Raw genomic sequence first — 17,534 nt, forward strand, 5'->3', positions numbered from 1 at the left:
TCAATATGTAATTAGAGAAAGTGGTTAATGATGAAACCAAAGCTTAAAAGTGATGTTTCTTGTTTCAAGTAAAACAATATAGTAATCCTACTTGGAAACTCAGAGTGATTTTATAGATGTGTTTAAAATTTAACATTTACAATAAGAACTGGGATGCCCAAATATAGTCACAACTCCATAACATTAACACAAACATGTGCTTTATTTAACTGTAATAAAAGGAAAAGCCAACAGAAAAAGATAAATGTGGGAAAAACATATTTACATATTATAGAACATTCCACTTATCAAGAGATCATTTTCCTGAAAAAAAAAAAAAAAAAACTCAATCACTCAAAATGTGGTTGAGACCCAAGAAGTCAAGATGGTCTCTGACCAGACAGCAATACTCACAGGATCAAGGCTTAGGATCTTATTATAATCCTTCAGTCACTAATACTCACAGGATCATGGCTTAGGATCTTATTATAATCCTTCAGTCATTGCTGTTGTAATAAGCTAGATTTCCCACACCCTCCACAGAAGGTAACATATTAGAAACCCCATAGCAGAGACTGGTGGGTACAAGAGGCAAGCAGGACTACAACAGTGAAAAGAGAAAGCTCACAGCTTTACAGCAAAAGTGGAACAAGAAAGAAGCAGGCACCGGAGACCCACCTTAAGCCAAAGCAAGGATCCTTACAAACCTCAATAACCACCAGGGTGACACCAGATTCTTACAAGGTTCAATGACACCACACTGACACCAAGGCATCAAAACAAGCTTCAAATGTCCTCTGAGGATTGAGTAGAAACACTACATGGAATCATGCAGAGAGGGAGGGACTAAGTCCTGAGAAGCGAATTTCAATCCAACTATACCACTATTATCTGTAAGGCTTCAGGCAAGCCCCTTAATCTCTCAGGACAGCTTTCAGGGGGAGATGCCCCCATCCTACCATCTCACAGGACCATCAAAACAATGACGTGAGACCAGACATGAGTGAGCACTGGGTAAACCGTGACCTGCACAGACTATTTGCAGAGCAAACTTCAGAAAGACGTTTGTTAATTTTTAAATTATTTTAGAATTCTGAACGATGAATGGAACAAGCTTCTGTTACAGAGAAACAAAAATGAAAGGCATTTTCCCCTAACATTTTATGTAAGCTAACATGTAGTCCATGTGAACACAATTTAGAAAGGATCTCTAACCAACCATCAGGGTTTTACAGTAACTTTATGTTTCAAAGAAAATGCAGCTTCTTATCCAGTTCAGACACAGAATCTCTGACACATACAGGCTAGAGTCCAACAATTTGAAAGTAAAGTGAAATGGACTGAACTTCTTAACTAATTTTCCTCTATGGGGGATGGATGGACAGCAGGCCAGGAAGCATAATGCCAGAGAAATCTCCAGATCAGGGCAGAAATTCATCAGACGTTGCTATTCATGAGTTTTCCCTCGGGCCGGTGAGCAGGTGCAAGGAAGCCATGGAGTGCATTAGCAGGCTGTGCACGGCTGTGCTCAGGCAGGGAGCAAGGTCCATGCTGGAAATCACTCGGTCCTGCCTGCAAGTTTTCAAGCACAGCACGGCCCTGGGCTGGGGGCGCAGAGGGAAACCTAGGAGAGGGCTTCCTCTGTTCTTAGACCCAATGGTGCTCTGATAGGCACAACTCATCTGTACTGCATCTCAGGATGCTTCTGGTATGTGAGGCCTCCTACAACAGGGACATGAGGATGGACTATCCACAGAAACTGCATTGCCATTTGTGAGGGAGCAATCTGGTACACAGCATAATACAACCCTACTACCCAAAGTCTACTGAAAGCATTATTTCACCAAAGTCTGTGACTTAATAGGGAATGATAAAACCAGTTCAGTAGGTCGGGACTGACATTTTCTGTCTAATAGAATAGACTACAATAAAACAGAAAAGAGAATCACATGTACCCATACAATAAGGGTAAGTAGTTTCACAAAGCTTTTCTTACATTTTTTATAGATGTATATATGTGTTTATATGTATATGAACATATGCGTGTGTACAGATCTGTTGTGTAGATTAGGAACAAATGTAAAGTGTATTTGTTGCTTTGGACACAGCCAAAACTTTTCAAAGTCACTGACAAACAACTATAATTAAATTTCTCAGGCACTGAAAAACTCAAAATGTTCACATCATAGATTTACTATAGAAAATTCTTTTTCCCATTCCAAAAAAAATTTGTTGGCGAGAAACCTTGCTCAACTTTCTCAGAAACTAAATGAAAACTTACAATTGTGTTTTCGTTCAGGCCTTTATTAGTTGGAAACCAAACATAACCTTTAAGATTTCTAAGCTCAGTTACCTAACTTTTCCCTGGTTACAATGACATGAGCACACAGAGCCACTGCACAAACTAACACAAACCCCAGTGTGTGGGAAGTAACCAAGGTGTGATGATCCAAAAAAAGGAAAGGAAACTGAAGTCGCTCAGTCGTGTCCAGCTCTTTACGATCCCATGGACTGTAGCCTGCCAGGCTCCTCTGTCCATGGGATTTTCCAGGCCAGAATACTGGAATGGGTTGCCATTGCCTTCTCCAGGGGAGATGATCCAAAGGAATGCTGAAGGAGTGCAAACCCAATCTCACCAGCTTCCTAAAGCACACAAGAACATCCCAAATGCAACAAGCAAGCTCAAAAAATTCTGTACATATCAAACAGAACTGGGATCCTTAGAACAGAACCACATTCATACTTATGGGCAAAGAACTGGATGTGGAAAGGTAGCAAGGAAAAAGAAAAAGGATTTAAATGATCTTTTAATAGCTGGAATAGAGTATGTTGATGAACTCTGCAATAAAATTACTTTAAGGTGAAAAATCAAAGTTCTTTTTCCAGGAAGTCAAAGGACTCTATGTACTTTCCGTGAGTGAAAACAAATTATGTAAATAAATAACCACCAGTCAAGATGTCCACAGCAACCAAGCCAAGAACCAGCCCCAACCACCCACCAAGGTCAATTCACAAATTGCCTTTTGTATTCTTTGTAAAAGAACCTCCAACCATTCAAGACTGAAGCATTACACACCTGTGTCTAGATAGGAATTCTGGTTTATCTCAAAATGTAATCCAGAAACACCAGACACCCAGCTTTTTCTTTAACTGAGGCGTTTCCAGTTACAAAGTGAAAGAGAACCTTCGGGAACACAGGCAAAGGAACTGTAACAACAATAAAACATATTTATTCTCATGTTCTCTTTTTAAAGTTTACTGAAAAACAAAAACGAAAGTCAAGTGATGCAGTTTATGAAATCTCAGCTGCTTGTGGCTTTCACTTATAAATAGGTTTTCCTTAGAGCAAGGTAGTTCAGTTCAGTTGCTCAGCCGAGAGCAAGGTAAGTATTTATGAAACCCAAATCTAACAGTTTACTTGTACACTGAAATTTTAGCCAGTACACAGATTAGCCTTTATTTTTACTCCACACTTTTCAACCATGTACAAAAGGTTTATTAAGCTATGTCTTAAAAACAAACATATCCTATTATAAACAATTAGTCCCGCAGGGAGCACATTCAGAAACATGTCTGAGACCCACTAGACTACCATTACTTTATAGATTTAGGAGATGGAGTCAGAAAAGTGTTGGCAACAAGAAGGCAGAATAGAGAGGTATGGAGACCTATCATCTCTTCTCTCCTTGTATCTCATCCCTCCTCCTTCCCACCCATCTATTGCCATCTCCTTCGGTTATCTTCCTTTCACTACAGCGCTCAACAGACCCTTTTTGGAAAATAGGAGGGCATGAAAATGGCAGGGCAGAGTCACTCCTCATTCCACCAGTCTCCAAGAGTGCCTGCTCTAGGGAAGGTCATGGGTCAGGTCACTCCAGGTCACTTGTAAGCCAAGCCATCTTCACTCCTATGAGAGACTTCCTCCTCCTCATGGCTTTGTCAAGGTTGCTTCATACCAAGTCTACAAGGCCACAGAAGCTCTCAAAACACAAGGATCCACAACTGATGCCCAGATCCAGGCAATCAGTGGAAGTATAGGACAGTGCAGAGGGAGGGAATTAACTGAGGAGCCCAGCCAACAAATCCCTCTGCTCCAGGGAGATGGTCTCAGATAGCTGCTCAGCTAGGCAAGCGCTCACCACGTATTATACATGCTTACATAGCCAAAATGTGATGTGTCCAGCACAGTGATGGGTTCTAGGAAGAACTAAGTAAATAATTGTTGATTTAATGTCTTCGGTGACTAGTCAGTAATCAGCCATAAATGTCAGCAAACACCCTGAGATGCAGCATTGGATAGTCAGAGAAGAGGTGTTGCTACACAACACAAAGGTATAAAAGGCAAATTTTCTTTCCTTAGGATTTTAGAGTTCAACAGGGTACTAACGGTGTTAGGACCATGTGATAAGAGATGTCAGTAGAAGTCACGCCAGATGGAGTCACGGCTTACATGACCATAGGTTTGGTAGAACAAACATACTTGCAAACCTCAGTGCCAAGTCTGTCATCAAGGGATGATAGAAAAGAATACTTAGATCATGCTGGGAATCCAGCCTTATGGTGGGACCAGTGCTCCTCAGCCTTCACACTGCTCCCCAGGATGGCATGGGAAATGCGCAGACCGTTCAAGTGCCAAGCATGCAAAGATGTGGTAATTTTAAATAGGGTCCCTGGTGACTTTTTCAGCAAAGACCTGAAGAAAGCAAGAGAAGGTGAGAATAAGATGTACAGCTGGGAGTCTAGGAGGAGGGCAAGGTCAAGTTGCATGGCCTGTCCTAACAGCAGCAAAGAGTCTGGTGTGACGTGGAGGAGAGTTAAGGGGAAAGCACAGGTGATGAGGTTGGGGAAACGATGGGGTCAGGGAGCCCACCCCCGTAGGGCCTCCGAGAACACTATAAAGGCGCTAGTTATTAAACTGTCTGAGAAAGGTTTTAAGCAGTGAAGTCACACAGTTTGACTTCTGTTTGATGTTTTACCAGGCTGCTGAGGCCGCTGTCTGAAGATTGCCTGACTTGGGGTGAGGGCGGGGGTGGGGAGGAGAACAACAGTGAAAGAAGGAAAACCGGTTAAGAAGAGATGGCAATAGCCCCCATCTGCCTCTCCTTATCAGACATGGCATCATCCAACCCACACCTCAGCCCTGTTCACTAAGTCAACTTTACTCATGGTCAAAACAGCCAGGGTCAAATGCTTGTACAAAGTGTCTCATACAGGCACGGTGTGCATGGAGTAACAGGAAACAGCGGACTGCCACCAAAATTATGTTCCCACAAACTGCACCCTCTCTCTCGCTACACTTGGAAAAGTCTGGAGTTGGGAGCACTTTAAGATTACATTCAGCAGTATAATTGACAGAGCAAGCACACAGTGCCACCTATAAGCCACCACACTTTACGCAAATCCAGAGTACTGTTTGGCATGCGGGCCTGGGTAAACAGCACTATTAAGAGTGTCCCGGGTGAGTTATGCTCACCCCATCAGCATCCTTTTTCTGGGTACTTAGCCTTGGGGATAACAAAGATAAGCAAGACCTGGTCCCTGCCCTAAAGGAATTCACAGTCTAGCTCAAGACACAGGAGAGTAAACAAATAAGTACAACCCAGTGTCTGATAAATGCAATCACAGAGGTATGTAGAAGGCCCAGAAATAACACAGAGAAGGGAGTAATCTGCTCTGCCCTCCAGGGATCAGGGAAGACTTCACAGAGTTTTAAAGCAAGTTCAGAAGGTTAAGCAGGCTAGTTATAGGCAGAGGAGGAGACTGGAGCATCCAGACTGACTCAGGGACTGGGAGATCAAAGTTCTAGAGTTGTGAAAAAGCTATGGCTGTCTGCTACTTGTGCAGTTAAAAGGGAGAGCAGACAGGAAGGCATAGGATAGAGGAGGGTCTCATGCCATTGTAAGGACTTCGTTCCACACACACTACAGGCCTCAGACGAGTGACTGAGTTAGACAGCAGATCCCCTTTATCCACAGGGGATACGTTCTAAGATCCCCCCCCCTCCGCCCAGTTCAGTTCAGTCACTCAGTCATGTCCAACTCTTTTTGACCCCATAGACTGCAGCACACCAGGCCTCCCTGTCCATCACAAACTCTCGGAGCTTACTCAAACTCACGTCCATTGAGTCAGTGATGCCATCCAACCATCTCATCCTCTGTCGGCACCTTCTCCTCCCACCTTCAATCTTTCCCAGCATCAGGGTCTTTTCAAATGAGTCAGTTCTTCACATCAGGTGGCCAAAGTATTGGAGTTTCAGCTTCAACATCAGTCCTTCCAATGAACACCCAGGACTGATCTCCTTTAGGATGGACTGGCTGGATCTCCTTGCAGTCCAAGGGACTCTCAAAAGTCTTCTCCAACACCACAGTTCAAAAGTATCAATTCTTCGGCACTCAGCTTTCTTTACAGTCCAACTCTCACACCCATACATGACTTCTGAAAAAACCATAGCTTTAACTAGACGCACTTTTGTTAGCAAAGTAATGTCTCTGCTTTTAAATATGTTGTCTAGGTTGGTCATAGATTTTCTTTCAAGGAGCAAGCGTCTTTTAATTTCATGGCTGCAGTCACCATCTGCAATGATTTTGGAGTCCCCCAAAAGTAAAGTCTCTCACTGTTTCCATTGTTTCCCCATCTATTTGCCTTGAAGTGATGGGACCAGATGCCATGATCTTAGTTCTTTGAATGTTGAGTTTTAAGACAACATTTTCACTCTCCTCTTTCACTTTCATCAAGAGGTTCTTTAGTTCTTCACTTTCTGCCATAAGAGTGGTATCATCTGCATATCTGAGGTTATTGATATTTCTCCCAACAATCCTGATTTCAGCTTGGGCTTCATCTAGCCTGGTATTCTGCATGATGTACTCAGCATATAAGTTAAATAAGCAGGGTGACAATATACAGCCTTGAAGTACTCCTTTCCCAATTTGGAACCAGTCTGTTGTTCCATGTCCAGTTCTAACTGTTGCTTCTTAACCTGCATACAGATGTCTCAGGAGGCAGATCAGGTGGTCTGGTATTCCCATCTCTTTAAGAATTTCCCACAGTTTGTCGACCCAGACTTGCCTGTGAGTGTGCAGGAGTCTCTGGCAGAGGCGTGGGTCGGTGGTGGCCTGCTGCAGGGTTCAGGGCACTCAGTGCAGCAGTGCCTGCATGGGACCTTTTGGAGGAAATCGCCTTTATCTTCATTACCTCCACCATAGTTTCGCCTCAGGTCAAACAACAGGGAGGGACCACAGCCCAGCCCAACAACAGAAAATTCAATTAAAGATTTACTGATCATCGCCCCTCCCATCAGAACAAGACCCAGTTTCCCCCTCAGTGAGTCTCTCCCCTCAGGAAGCTTCCACAGCTTCTTATCCTTATCCATCAGAATGAAAACCACAATCACAGAAAACTAACCAAACTGATTACATGGACCACAGCCTCAGTTCAGTTCAGTCACTCAGTCGTGTCAGACTCTTTGTGACCCCATGAATCGCAGCACGCCAGGCCTCCCTGTCCATCACCATCTCCCAGAGTTCACTCAGACTCACGTCCATCGAGTCTGTGATGCCATCCAGCCATCTCATCCTCGGTCGTCCCCTTCTCCTCCTGCCCCCAATCCCTCCCAGCATCAGAGTCTTTTCCAACGAGTCAACTCTTTGCGTGAGGTGGCCAAGGTACTGGAGCTTCAGCTTTAGCATCATTCCTTCCAAAGAAATCCCAGGACTGGTCTCCTTTAGAATGGACTGGTTGGATCTCCTTGCAGTCCAAGGGACTCTCAAGAGTCTTCTCCAACACCACAGTTCAAAAGCATCAGTTCTTCGGTGCTCAGCTTTCTACACAGTCCAACTCTCACAGCCTAGTCTAACTGAGTGAAACTATGAGCCATGCCCTGTAGGGCCACTCAAGACACATGGGTCACGGTGGAAGAGTTCTGACAAAACAGGGTCCACTGGAGAGGGGAATGGCAAACCACGTCAGTATTCTTGCCTTGAGAACCCCATGAACAGTATGAAAAGGCTAAGGTATGAAAATAGTATGAAAAACCCATGAAAACAGTATGGAAAGATAGGACACTGAAAGAGGAACTCCCCAGGTCAGTAGGGTGCCCAATATGCTACTGGAGAAGAGTGGAGAAATTATTCTAGCAAGCAAAAATTACACCCAGGTGTGGATGTGACTGGTGATGGAAGTAAAGTCTGATACTGTAAAGAACAATATTGCATAGGAACCTGGAAAGTTCGGTCCATGAATCAGGGCAAATTGGAAGTGGTCAGACAGGAGATGGCAAGAGTGAACATTGACATTTTAGGAATCAGTGAACTAAAATGGACTGGAATGGATGAATTTAACTCAGATGACCATTATATCTACTACTGTGGGCAAGAGTCACTTAGAAGAAATAGAGTAGCCATCATAGGCAACAAAAGAGTCCTAAATGAAGTACTTGGATGCAATCTCAAAAACAACAGAATGATCTCTGTTTGTTTCCAAGGCAAACCATTCAATATCACAGTAATCCAAGTCTGTGCCCCAGTAAGAAGCTGGAGTTGAACAGTTCTATGAAGACCTACAAGACCTTCTAGCACTAACACCTAAAAAAAGATATTCTTTTCATTATAGGGGAATGGAATGCAAAAGTAGGAAGTCAAGAGATACCCGGAATAATAAGCAAATTTGGCCTTGGAGAGAAGTGAAAAGGAAAGATATACCCATTTGAATGCAGAGTTCCAAAGAATAGCAAGGAGAGAAAATAAAGCCCTCCTCGATGATCAATGCAAAAAAATAGAGGAAAACAATAGAATGGGAAAGACTAGAGATCTCTTCAAGAAAATTCAAGATACCAATGGAACATTTCATGCAAAGATGGGTCAATTAAGGACAGAAATGGTAGGGACCTAACAGAAGCAGATATTAAGAAGAGGTGGCAAGAATACACAGAAGAACTGTACAAAAAAGATCTTCATGACCCAGATAATCATGACGATGTGATCACTCACCTAGAGCCAGACATCCTGGAAGGTGAAGTTAAGTGGGCCTTAGAAAGCATCGCTATGAACAAAGCTAGTGGAGGTGACGGAATTCCAGCTGAGCTATTTCAAATCCTGAAAGATGATGCTGTGAAAGTGCTGCACTCAATATGCCAGCAAATTTGGAAAACTCAGCAGCTGCCACAGGACTAGGAAAGGTCAGTTTTCATTCCAATCCCAAAGAAAGGCAATGCCAAAGAATGTTCAGACTACCACATAATTGCACTCATCTCACATGCTAGCAAAGTAATGCTCAAAATTCTCCAAGCCAGGCTTCAGTAGTACATGAACCGTGTACTTCCAGATGTTCAAGTTGGATTTAGAAAAGGCAGAGGAACCAGAGATCAAATTGCCAACATCTGTTGGATCATCAGAAAAAAAGACCCCCCAGGGGTACCTGAAACCAAGGATAGTACTGCATCCTATGACACTATGTTTCTTCCTGCATACACCTATAACAAAGTTTAATTTATAAATTAGGCACAGTAAGAGAGTAACAGGGCTTCCATGGTGGCTCAGAGGTTAAAGCATCTGCCTGCACTGCGGGAGAAAGAGAGTAACAGAAATTACTAATAACAAATCCTATAATAGAGATTTAAGAATGTATCTCTCTTTCAAAATATCTTATTATACAAATTTAATGCTTTTTTTCATCTTAACTAAGCACTTATGACACACTGTGGCTGTAACTTGCAACTTGAGGCACAACAGCAAAACTAACATGAATTTATTTATCCTTCTTCACAATTTCACAGATGGAAGATTCCTTCTTACCATAGATCTTGGCAACATCAGTCAGTACACAATTTTTTTCCCTGTCCTTTAGTTGAGAAGTTCACCTGTTCACTTAAATAAGACACTTCATGGCTTCTCTTGGCTTATCTGAATTGTGAACGTCATGACTCTTGTGCTTTGGGGCTATTACTAAGTGAAATGAGGGTGACTAGAACACAAGTGCCGCGATACCGTGACAGTCAATCTGGTAACCAAGACGAGATGGCCACTAAGTGACCAACGGGTGGAATACTCTGAACAAAGGGGTTACTCCATTCCCGGGCCATGCAGGGCAGGATGGCAAGAGAATTCACCATGCTATTCAGAATAGTGTACAATTTAAAAGTTATAATTTCTGAAATTTTCCATTTAACATTTTCAGATTATAGTTGACCACAGGTAACTAAATCCGTAAAAACTGAAACCATGGATAAAGGGGGACTATTTATGGGGCTTCCTCGGTGGCTCAGTGGCAAAAAATCCACCTGCGGATGCCGGAGACACAGGTTCAATCCCTGGGTCAAGAAGATCTCCTGAAGGAGGAAACGGCAACCCACTCCAGGATTCTTGCCTGGGAAATCTCAAGGACAGAGGAGCCTGGCGGGCTATAGTTCATAGGGTTGCAAAGAGTTGGACAAGACTGAGTGACTGAGCATACATAGATATACGGTGTTTGTATTTTAAGAAAATCACTCCAATTATAGTGTAGATGCAAGAATATGAATAGCTCAAAGACAGCAAGAGTGAGGATAACAAAAGGAGAAGACCTTTCAGAAGGCCAGGTAAGAGCTGATGAAGACGTGGACCACAGTAAAGACGGACAAGTGACTGCGTGCAAGCACAACAGACCTTGAGATAAAACTGACAACGCTGGAGCTCCCTGAAGCAGCTGATAGGAAATACTGTGGTGAAAATAAACACACACGCCCCACTTAATTTAACAGAAAAGGACAGCTAAATCCCAAACCCCTGAAATTACATGAAAATATAACACTTTCTATGAATACCTAATTATATAAATACAAGTTGTAAGAGACATAAAAATTAACCCTAATTAATGTGCAGTGTCTTTCTTAATTACTTCTAAAATAACTGTAAAGAACAATTTCAAAAAAAGTTTTCAAAACCCAGTAAAGACATTTCCATGGAAAACAACACAGGTTATATTAACTATATGTTAATTTTAAAATTAATTGAATTTTTTAAAAGAAAAAAAAAAAAGAACACAGGTTACTCACTTTTAAACCCAAGCTCTCACAATAAGTTATTTCCTTCATTACTCTGATATCTCCAGTAATCTAAATAAGTACCAAAATCTCAAAGAAAATCCACAAACTTCTAAAAACAAGAAAATAAAGAAAGGGTATTAGATAAAATATTTTGATAGAACTTCATCAATTTAATAACAAATAGGATCATTTTTGCAATAAGGCAGTAAGACAGAGACTCTAATTTCAAAAGAAAAAACAAAGTTTAATAAAGGGCAGTCTCAACGAACCAGATAAAATATTAAGTGGCATTCATTGTTTGTCTCTTTCACAGAATGTCAGCTTCAGTAGAAAGAAAACATTACATTCACCACACTGAGAATATTCTTCTTACCTCTTTTTATTAAGACACCAAGATAAACTCCATTTTGCTCTTTTTCCAACATACACAGTGATCCTTAGCACAAATATTTGTGTAATGTGTAATTTTACTCTCAAATTTGCTGTGCTGCTTTGGCAATATTTCCCAAGATTTTTTTTTTCTTAATGCCATGGAGGAAATGTTCTCAAATCTTATAATGTTAAAGATTTTATGATCAAAAATAAATCACAGGTATTTACATAGTAACAGGATCTTGACCTTGCAGCTTTTGGTCTGCCATGCCATTTTTCTCCACTATAATATCTGAAGTCACTGCTAATCTAATTATGCACAAGCATTCTGTATTCTGTGACTGTTTTATCAGCGAGGACATTGGGATGAAATTATTTTAAATACGGCCAATTCCCACACTGGACAATTGATTACCTAGTGTATGGATTATTCATTACCCTTGATACCTAGTAAGGCCATTCTCTGATCATTTTTGTAGCTATTGTGAAGGGAGTGAACTGAAATTCAAATGATTCCAATTTTGCAATGTTATTAATACATATGGCAACATCCAGAAGAAGAGAATGAAAACACCCTTTAAATTGAGGCTTTGCATGTCAATTACCCAATCTGTTGACCTGCCAATACCAGAATCATCAATCATGCCTCTGCACAACTGAACAGAACTGGGGCTCCAACAAAACACACTCTGCTCAATGAGAGGGTACCCCACTATTATTCCTCCTCTTTTGGTTTTAATTGATAGGGGAAGCACAGAATAAATATTACTGGTCATTAGTCTCCCTTGAAAACCTTCCACAGTGCTGGAAACAAACCAGGAGCTCATTAAATATTCTTTAAATCAATGCACAGCTGGAAAACCTTGCAAAACATGAAAATGCTCCAGATAAAGTATCTTCTCATTCTAAAACTTTTTTCACACTTTCTCACAATTCTCCTGCATTTTCTCTTTAATTCTCCATTAGATGCCTTATTCACTTCTCCCCTGAAGTATGAACCCCATGACTTCAGGTGCCATGTGTTTATATTTCTCTGTACCCTACACATGATCCTCAATGAAAATTCCTTCTAAATTCTCTCACAACTCCACAAGAAAAGCAACAGCTTGTCTCATTTACAACTAACTTCTACTTTTTGACTACACGGGCATCTAGTAAAACAGCGCATGGTTCATTAATATTCTAAAGGACACTGATTCGCACCCTTGATTATCATGGCTAATTAAGTCAAAATATCATCTGCTGTTATAGTGGATCACATCACCTAAAGACTATAAGGATGGCTCACTACTGTTACTCAATTCATTTTTATCTTCCGGAGTACCAATGTCAATACAAGAGAGTTTTGAAACTTGTCATGTGCTAGAACATGAGAAAGCACAAAGGTCCTTACTTGTGATTGCTTCGGACATATCAATATGTATCTTCTAGTTACTTTTTAGGCTCAGGAATTTTATCCTTAGCTTCTTGAATATAATCAGTAACAATGGATTATAAAGTGATGGGACTGTGTACTGATAGACAGCCATAAGGGTAACCACTTGAACACTTTATTCTGGTGTTACTGATAAACAATCTAATACGGAGATTCACTATAAAAAGCACAAAAACAAAATTTGAAAGAACTGTTTAATAAAGTGAATGTGCATCTTATTCAACATACCACTGAAACACCACTGATAGTGGTGATTCAGTGGGCTAATTGAGCAAAGCAATGTGACCTGGAGAAGTAGACAGAGAGCAGGGCAAGCACTCTGACCTAGCAGCAGCTGGTGGATGGGAGGGAGAGAGCCTGCAGAACCAGACACCCCATCAGCCCATCGGACAGATCCCTTGGGGGTGGGGATAGGGGGAAGAACACAGACAGGGCCACTGACTTGAGGAAGACCTGTTAAGCTGCACTGCCCTACCTCTGGCTGTCACTGCTTGATGGTAGTATATGTCTGCAGAGGAGAAGATGAAGATCAGGTTTTTAGAGACGTGTAAATCACAAAAATGTTAAAATAAGGGCAGGGGGTTAGGGAGCAGGGTGAAAGGAAGTGGATTCAGATGCATGAGGTCTAGGCAGACAGATACAAAAGAAAGATGCTATTCAATCCCCATCAGACCAATATGTCTTCAATATATATTTATTTGCAAACAAATCCTAATATGGCCATTGGGTATTCTTGGCACTGACTAATAATCCTTGTTAGACTTCTAGCTTATTTGCTGCTGCTGCTAAGTCGCTTCAGTCATGTCTGACTCTGTGCGACCCCATAGACGGCAGCCCACCAGGCTCTCACGTCCCTGGGATTCTCCAGGCAAGGATACTGGAGTGGGTTGCCATTTCCTTCTCCAACTAGCTTATTTGATGCTCCTAAAAAAATAAAAAATAAAACAAAACTCCAACCCTGTATAACTTTTCTGAAAGATATTCCCTCTTTTGATCTCTAAGGATAAACAAAAGTCATTCCATGTTTCTCCAAAGGAAAGAATTATGCAGAATAAAGATCAACTGTTATCATGTTCCTGAGGCAACATGTCAAAGTTGGGAGCCAATTTTCTTTTGCAAGTCAAATGTGAAAACAGAATCTAAGACCATGAATTCTGATCTATAGGCAGCTTTTTAAGGATGTCCTCGTAACTGCAAGTCAAAGTGATAATATTATCCATGTCAAATTATTTCTAAGCTCCGTATAAATGTACACACTGTATTATGTCACCATTTATCTTCAAAAGGCTATAGAATTCCCCGTTACAGTAAGGGATAAAGGGTACAATCTTTTGTTTTCTTACATAAACAAGTCCTCCTTCCACAAATCGCTCTGGTCTTTACAATGACTTCTTTATTTTTTACACGTCAAGGGTACAGTATTTGCTTCATTTCCCAACCAAAACTAATCCATGCAAATTCACAGTTTCTTTCCCTTTAGTGTTAATTTAGATGGAGCATCTATGATAGAAATCCTAAAGCCGCGTGTTCACATGTACACAGTCTTTAACACAAACTTGACAGCGGTTGATTTAAAACAAAACAAGTCATAAAACAACCACCTCTGGCAAAGCCCAAAGGAATTAAAACTGCACTCTCTCCCAACCACAGCACTACTGTATCCACCCTTCGAACATTACAACCCACCCATTTACCAAAACCACAGCTTATTCCTGATTTAGAAAAAGTAAAGTTCGTGGACTTACTAAACTACACAACTCCAGCCAGAAAGTATAAATGCCTTTTCTACACCAGGCAATTTATACACCATCTGAACTAAAAACATCATACTGTGGTTCAGTATCAGCAGACCACTGTGGACCACCTTCTTGACATAATAAACAACTGACACCTTCAAAGAGCATTAACTAGTCCCTCCTGAGCCACAGTTTAACAGACAAGAGCAAATGGCTTAACCTACATTATCCATGAGGATGGGTGCGTTTAATTTCCAGTCCATGGAATATAATTACTGTCCCCATAAGCTCATATTTAACTTAGTTGATTCTCTCACATTTCAGCAGTTTCGTTTCCCGAAAGAAGGGGAATGACAGGTCTCTGAAAGGTTTTAGCGAGGTTTCTCTTGGCACGGGAAGAATGTGATAAACAGGGAAAACACAATCACGCGGAATGTCTGGATGAGGTTCCTTTGTAAGCCTTAAATAGCACTCCCCCCACTGGGCTGTGCCACTGCTCTGAATGGAGAAACCATTTTAGAGCCTAACAATTCAGCCTCTCCAGTAAACATTCTAAGAGGAAGACCTCAGAAATTCTAAATATAAAACAGGGGTGTGTTTGAGAAATATTGAAATAGTTCTCCTCTTTTCTGCCAGGACTGATATTTTTCTTCACCTTGAAGAAGGCAAAACATGTTAAACCTGAGAACAGAAACTAGCACTGGTCTGAAAAGGAACTTGAAAGAAATCCCACAACTCCTTTTGGACACAGTATCAAGGGTTAGTGCTCCGTGTGTTCATTTCCTTGGTGTCACCCCGGCACCTGTTCATTCAAGCGTTCAGGCAACTCAGTTGTCTTAAAGAAATATGCAGAAAGCCTACCCACAATTCCCAAAGTTTTCTCAGCGCACCATCTTAGAAAAGAGCTCCATATCCTAACTTTCAGTTGTTGTAAAGAGCAGACGATTCCTCCCAGGATGGTGGCTTACCACTGAACTTTGCACAGGTCACATGAGTGTACGGAAGGTGGGGGGGAGGCGGACAAAGTGCTGGGGACACATAACAGCTATTTTATCCTTCTGAGAAGGACACGGTCTCAAGTTGAACCTAGTTGAAGGAGTATTTTTACTTTAGACACGTACACAAATGACTGACACTGAATTCCAACACAAAAACACCACAAAAACTCCGAAAGGGCCCAAAAACTGTGAATGGAAATCAGTGATAGAAACAAAGAACTGTACAGAGCAAACTTTAAAAATGTGTAAATAAAAAAAAAAAAGTCAAGTCACCTTTTCTGGGCTGGGTTCTGTAGGTCCAGTTTTCATCATCTGCTTCCACCTGCTGCCCACAGACCGACAACTCCCCATCACTGCGAAACAGCCTCTTTGTTTGCCTGGACAAGGAGGAGAAATTTATCCAACTCACAGCACGTGAGAGGGAACCTGGGTTTGACTTGAGTCTAAAGGAACCTGAAGAGACTTCCTTTTTCATCTTCTTTCACATCAAAGTCGACTAAAGAGAAAGGTCAATCCAGCCAACAAAAACCTCGTTTTTTCAAATTGTCCCAGGTCCTTTCCACGAACCTCCTCCTTGCTACTTAGTCAGACAATACTGAGAGTCTGAATCTGCAGAAAGACTGCTTCTGTGTCATCCAATTACCAAAAAAAAAAAAAAAAGGGAAATGAGAGGTTAGGGGAAAAACAATGTTTTTTCACATTGTGGTACTTGGTTTAAAGATCAAGAATATCCACAGTCTCCCCCTACCCAATAAAAATGACTAAAAGTATAATTTTAAAAAAGAAGCAAAACGTTCATTTCAGGAACACTTGTCAGGACTTGGCGAAGAGCAGGACCAAGGCACTCCGACTCTCTGGTGTGTACCTAGCATCCCGCACTGTAATCCTATTCCTCCAGGCATCTTTCCCCACTCAGGCAGAAAGCCAGCCGTCTGTTGCAGACAGAAGGAACTCCTCAGGCTGGAGAAAAAGATTCAGCGTCAACTCAGGTACCTAGTTTAAAGTTCACCCACACAGGTGACTTGGGAGAAATCAAAGAGTTCGGCTCACTGGCCCCAGCTCAGTGCAGAGTCGTAAATCCCCCACTTGCCCTCCTTCCCGTCTGTGAAGCGCTCAGGAGCCACAGGACTCCACAAACAATAAAACAGGCTGCGTGGCTATTGCTTGGATTACAGAGTAAGCGCTCCTGTGAAAGGCGATAGGCTTTTCCGGACACTGAAGCCACCTCATTGGAGACAGAAAACCCCGCCTCCCCGCAGCCAACACTTCAGAGGCAGCTCTAACTTCTGAACTCCAGCAAAGCTATGAAAATGCAAGTCTGTGTAGAATACAGACTTCCGGACAAATTTTTTAAAGCCAAAACTGGATTATCATCAGACCACTTCTGGAAGTGGAATTTTTTAGAAGATGCCTTCAAAGATTATGTAGTTAAATCTCATCAGCATTCCAAAATGGATTTAAGAACTCATCATCTACTTCCAAAGGGAATGAAACTGACCAAGCTGTGATGTCACTTGCAGCTTTCAGTGAAGGTGAAGTGCAGCCATTTCTGCACCTGTCTTGGCCTCTCCCATTTTCCACCAGCATCCAGAGTGTGGGACTGATGAGCCATCTCTGCTTCGCCACCAGCAGCCCCTGGGGGTCATTCCTCTCCTCTTTGAATGGTCATACTATCACAGAGAACTATCATCTGAGAGCTACACTGGTAACAATTAGCTGCAGGCTCGAGCCCTTTGTAAATCTTAATCAGAGCATGCAAAATATCTAGAGCCACATGTTGGAATGCATTAGGGTGCAGCATTTCACCCAAGGCCAGCATAATTACACAATCCTAGGGGTGTGAAGAATTTCTGCACCTTTCTATCATAGAGACTTGGGTCAGTATCCTCTCCCAAAAGAGTCATTCAGAGTAAGGACACGTAGAAAGCTGGGTCCATATCTCATTCTCCTGTCCTCGTTTATGCGCTCAGTTGTGTTCGACTCTTTTGTGATCCCAA

General features: G+C 41.8%; 1 protein-coding gene across 2 annotated transcripts in view; it reads right to left on the reverse strand.

Moving 5' to 3' along the window:
• NHSL1 (NHS like 1) overlaps positions 1-16,687 on the reverse strand; it is a 156,921-nt gene extending 140,234 nt beyond the window's left edge. For both annotated transcript variants that reach the window (XM_069598516.1, XM_069598513.1), the window contains exon 1: positions 15,811-16,687. In XM_069598516.1, coding sequence (XP_069454617.1) covers positions 15,811-16,012 — 202 coding nt within the window. In that variant the 5' untranslated portion in view covers positions 16,013-16,687. The remainder of the gene's footprint in view (positions 1-15,810) is intronic.
• Between the last annotated feature and the right edge of the window lie 847 nt (positions 16,688-17,534).

This window comes from Ovis canadensis, chromosome 8, assembly GCF_042477335.2.
Source record: "Ovis canadensis isolate MfBH-ARS-UI-01 breed Bighorn chromosome 8, ARS-UI_OviCan_v2, whole genome shotgun sequence".
Lineage (NCBI taxonomy): Eukaryota > Metazoa > Chordata > Mammalia > Artiodactyla > Bovidae > Ovis > Ovis canadensis.